This window comes from Hydra viridissima, unplaced genomic scaffold, assembly GCF_058129835.1.
Source record: "Hydra viridissima isolate aposymbiotic clone 2 unplaced genomic scaffold, HvirCarnegie_v1 scaffold_15, whole genome shotgun sequence".
NCBI lineage: Eukaryota > Metazoa > Cnidaria > Hydrozoa > Anthoathecata > Hydridae > Hydra > Hydra viridissima.
This window is the reverse complement of record NW_028324314.1, coordinates 10,538,776-10,543,621: the sequence shown is the minus strand read 5'-3', so window position 1 is coordinate 10,543,621 and position 4,846 is coordinate 10,538,776. Positions and strand designations below refer to the sequence as shown.

The window sequence follows — 4,846 nt, the reverse complement described above, 5'->3', positions numbered from 1 at the left end:
CGCTGCGATAAACAGCCTGTAAACTAATAATGGTATGATCATGAAATTTTCACAGCTTTTTAATATCAGATGATTACACTCACCCTGCCAAAATCAAATAATTTAACAAACTATTGAAGCTTTTGTAAGAAAACAGGCTTAAGGCCTAAAAAAAAGCCCTGAAAAGGCTTAGAACCTAGACCTTATTTTTAGAACCAGTTAACTAACATGAATTCTTTTGGTAAGGTGAATGTGCATATATATAATAAACAACTCCTGAAAATTTCAACACAATCAGACAAACCAATCTCAAGATATTTATCGCAGCGTGCTTAAAACTCACATATTGAGAAAAACAATTATAAAGATTTTTAATGAAAAAAAAATTTTTCAATATATAAAAAGGTCAAAAAATTATTGAAAAACAAAACGACTTGAGCATTATTGAAAACACAGAAAAAAAAAAAAAGTGAAAACTCTGATTTTTGAAAAACAGTTAACCAAAAAAGAATTATTCAATGAAAAAAAGCTTGAATATAAAAAGATAATATACAATAACTACGTTACAAAATACAATAACTGCCTTAACATAAATTTAATTTTTAAAATAACAAAAAAATAATATCTAAAAAACTCCTGCTTCATAAGACACACCTTTACTTTATTTGTAAAACCTTTTCGTTGGGCACAAAGCAGCTTTCTTCTTTGTTTTATTGAGTCAAGCGACTTCTTTTCCATCATCTTTATTCTTTCTTGGTCTATTTTGGTACAGTACTGAGTAGCAAATGTACCTGGTGTAACATTTAAATTTTCAAATATGTTCAATATACCAGAAATACCATCATTAAATGAAATTACTGCTGATGCAACACTTATTTCTAAAGTGGTACGGCAAACAAAAATCTCTTTAGGACAACGCTTCCAAATGATAGCATTAATAGATTCATTTGAGTTTTGAGTTTTGCCATGTAAACATCTACTAAGAAGCTTATCATCACTAAGGTCAAGAAAAATGGGTTTAATTTTATCCCTAATAATAATTGGTATTCCAGGTTTTTCCTTGTAAGTTTTTGCGTTATTAATTTTATCACACTGATATTTACACCAAGAGTCATTAGTTTGAGGACACATATAGTGTCGTAATTCCAAACTCAAAGCATCTGAGCAGTGAAACAAAACAGCACCAATTGCTTTTTTCATTTGGTAAACTGTTGAACCAGTACTTTTACGCACTGCAATACCATAATAATTTTGAAGTTTATTAATCAACTTATCAGTTAATCGACCTTTACCTCCTAATGATTTGCCATCTGCCAACTTGGTTTTGTCGGTGGATTTGAGTTTACGTAGTCTATTACCAACTCGTTTTTGCACATGTCCTACACATTCTAATTTTTTAACAATCAAACCTGGGTAGGGATCACTTTTTAAAACCTCAGCATATGCTTTGGAATCCCCATCTCCAATGTAATGAGTATATCGAAGTCCCCTTTTGTCTATAGATTTCATAAAACAATCTACAATTCCGGAAACTTCCATAGATCCAGCAGATCCTTCGTGATTAATTAAACAATCATGAGTTTCCAAAAAATTTTCATAAAGTTCTGGATCGCTATCTTTTCTTGATTCCCATGATGTACAGGCATTGCATATTTTTGAAAGAACTCGATAGTCAACACATTTCCCTGAGTCACTAGCAATAACAGTAACAACACCATTAAGTGAGAAATGACCACTTTTTTGCCAAGTTCCATCACAGGAAACAACTACATCAGCTAATACATTAATATCAAAATCATTTGGTTGGATATTGTTGTTAAGATATCGAAATTCATTTGCTGCATTTTTCATTTTCACATCAGCTACACTTTGGTATATCATATGAATTTTATCTTGAATATCATTAAATGCTTTTATGTTGATTGGAGGAGGTAAGTTCATTAGACCACAAAATTTTTCCAAACCAGAATGACCTTTTCCTATATCTCTTATGGCAACAACAGATCTATAATTTATTTCAAATGGTGACATTCCTGGACCTTGCTTTTCAATCTCTTTGCTAGAATAAAAAGACTGTTTCCAATCGCACGAAGATGTTGTACAAGAAATGTTTAAAAACACAGCCAAGCCTTTCTTTTTTGATAAATCAGTTGAGATTTCAATTGAATTATTATGACATTGAGGACAATGTCCAATCAAAGTAACAATTGATTTTAAAATGTCTGTGTCAATAAGTATAAAGCATGAAGGCAATTTATTTGAATCATTATTTTTTGCATTACTATTTTTACTGCTATGTGATAACTTTTTTGAAGAAGTTGATGTCAAGATATTTGATTGAGTTGAGTTAGTGATTTCCAATTTAGAAGTTAAATTGATGCTGACTGTTGATGCTGAGGAAAATTGATTTCCTCTAAAGTACATTTTTTTGAAAATCCTGTTACCACCTGCTTTCCTTCTTAAATTTGAATCACATTTATTTTTTCCCATAATAAAAACAAGCACGAGGCACAAAGTATAACTCAAAGCTGATTTTTCTATAAGTAATATATGTAAACATAGTAATTGTACTTAAAAATCATGGCTTATTTAGGAGAATAAACATGAAACAGTTACTGGCACCAGTGTCAAAAACTAAAAGTAAATGGCGCAATATTCTAAAACGCCTATTTTCTAATATAAACAACCCGTTGCTAAGGCCGTTGCTAAGAAAATTATTTAACTTCACTGTGAAACTTGCTATTTTAGAGCATTTTTAAATTCACTCCCTATAATGATCTATATATATTTAGAATGTAAAATGTTTGGGCTTCAAGAATATGCAATTTTTGAAAAATCGATTTTTTTGATTTTTTTTAGTATAGGACCACCTTAAGTATTGTATAAATAGTTAAACAAATCTCTTTAATAGCCAAAGTTTTTAAAGAAGGAAAGATCAAGAATTGCTCTTGATCCAAACCCTAAGAAAAGTGAAAGGAAGTTATCAATAATGGTATGTAGTAAAGTAAAATAATATGTGACCTTTTAGGTGTTTATCTGTCAAAGTAAGGTTTTCTTTAGCACCTGAATTTTTATTTTAATTCAAGCCAGTTTAACTGATAATTTGCATGTATTAAGTTATTTTGTAGATACAATATTGCAAAGTAGTTTATTTACAGTCCAGACTATTTTTATTAGGATTCCAGTCTGCCCCTTTTGCCGCTGTCTGGTTCTATGCAAGAAGTTAACGCTAATATAAAAAGTAAGCTTTCAAAAATGTTAATCCAACTACTGGGAGTGAATAAAATAACAAGTGATATATTTTTTTGGGTTTTTTTTTTATTCATTCCTTACTTTTACAATTTTTATTATGTTAGTGGTCAGTGATGTATCTAGAAGTTATTTAGGGACACAGGTAAAAAGAGTTTCAGCTTATACTTTGAGGACCTGTTTTTTTAAACAACAAAAAAAAAATAGTCAGCGCACAACTGTATGGATATTTGTAAAAAAAAAATCACTTTTTCAAAAAACAATATTTGCAGAAAAAAATGATCCTTGATTTCAGAATTTGAGAACCAGTGCCCAAATACTTTGAATGCTGTCAGAACAGTCTGTATTACCCTCTAAAAAAAACTTCCTTATGACTTATATTTAATTTTACTAATTTGCTCTGGAGTTATGGCAGAATATTTTGGGTGCCTAAACCGGTATATTAGTGTCAAAATCAGCCTAGATATGTCACTAGGGTGTGTGTACCCCATACATTGTTAGGATCAATTAATAAACAACTAACAGGATTTTTTTGCTATTCGGTTTCATGAGCTAAATAATAACTTTGAGGTAACTACTGACCTTTTTCTCAATGGTCAGTAGTGTGGGGAAGTATTTAGACTTTCCCTGAGACACTAAAGAGTCACTTTTCCTTTTTAAACTTGATAATATATTTTACATCTGAATGCGAATCAACGCAGTTTAAAAATACACTCTCCTTTTATATATTTTTACAATCGCATCATTTTTATACATTTAATGCATTAACAATCACATACATTAACACCTACGCAAATTTGCACCTATAAACATTAACACCTACACACATTAGCACCTACAAAAAATTAACACCTTCACACACACTAGTTACATCTTGAAGACGTTATTCGCGAAAAACCCTTCCCCGATTAAACTGAGACTTCGGCTTTGATCAACTATCTTCCATCTTGTCTTCCATTATGTAACTGATCATTTGTCTTGCATCCAATACTGACAGTCTCGTTTTTCTTTTTAAGGTATCCTCTTCAGCTCTGGTTTCCAAATTCTCGTCTAATTTGATTCCGTTTTCTGCCCCACAATCCATTTCCAAGTCACACACCAACTGAATTGGTCGTTCAATAACATAACCATTTCCCAGGCGTATTTTAAAGCCACGAATAAATCCTTCTTTCCCTTTAATGTTATTTTCAATTCGTCCAATATTGAGAAGTGCCTTGTCCTTCAAATCGTCTTTAATGAGCACCATGCCTCCGAAACCTGAGAGTTTCACGTTGCCTCTCTTTTCCCTTTCTTGTTGTCGTTCTTCCATTGCGTGCACGTACTCGTTCATTCATCTTTTCCTTAAGTGATTCTTACAATTTTTCACTAACTTGACTCTCCGTAGTGCGCTATCGCCCCTTGTTATTAAATCGATATCTTCTTTAAGCAAAACTGCAGGTCTTCCCCTCATTATTACATTTGGCTATAATACTTGATTATCGAATTGTTCTCTTTGGTAGCAAAGTGGCCTATTGTTCATAGCGCATTTCACATCCAACAATACTTCTTCCAATTTAAAGAAGCTTAGCATGTCCATACCGATTGTTTTTGACAAACTTTTCTTCTTTGTTCCGATTAA

At 31.6% G+C, this 4,846-nt stretch overlaps 1 protein-coding gene across 1 annotated transcript; it reads right to left on the bottom strand.

Moving 5' to 3' along the window:
* Positions 1-542: 542 nt before the first annotated feature.
* On the bottom strand, positions 543-4,537 carry LOC149878623 (uncharacterized). The gene is made up of 4 exons (XM_090072568.1): positions 4,165-4,537; positions 2,424-2,516; positions 654-2,201; positions 543-562 (listed from the first exon to the last, which is right to left on the bottom strand). Exons 1-4 carry the CDS (start codon positions 4,535-4,537, stop codon positions 543-545), a joined length of 2,034 nt encoding a protein of 677 aa, XP_089928694.1.
* Positions 4,538-4,846: the final 309 nt, after the last annotated feature.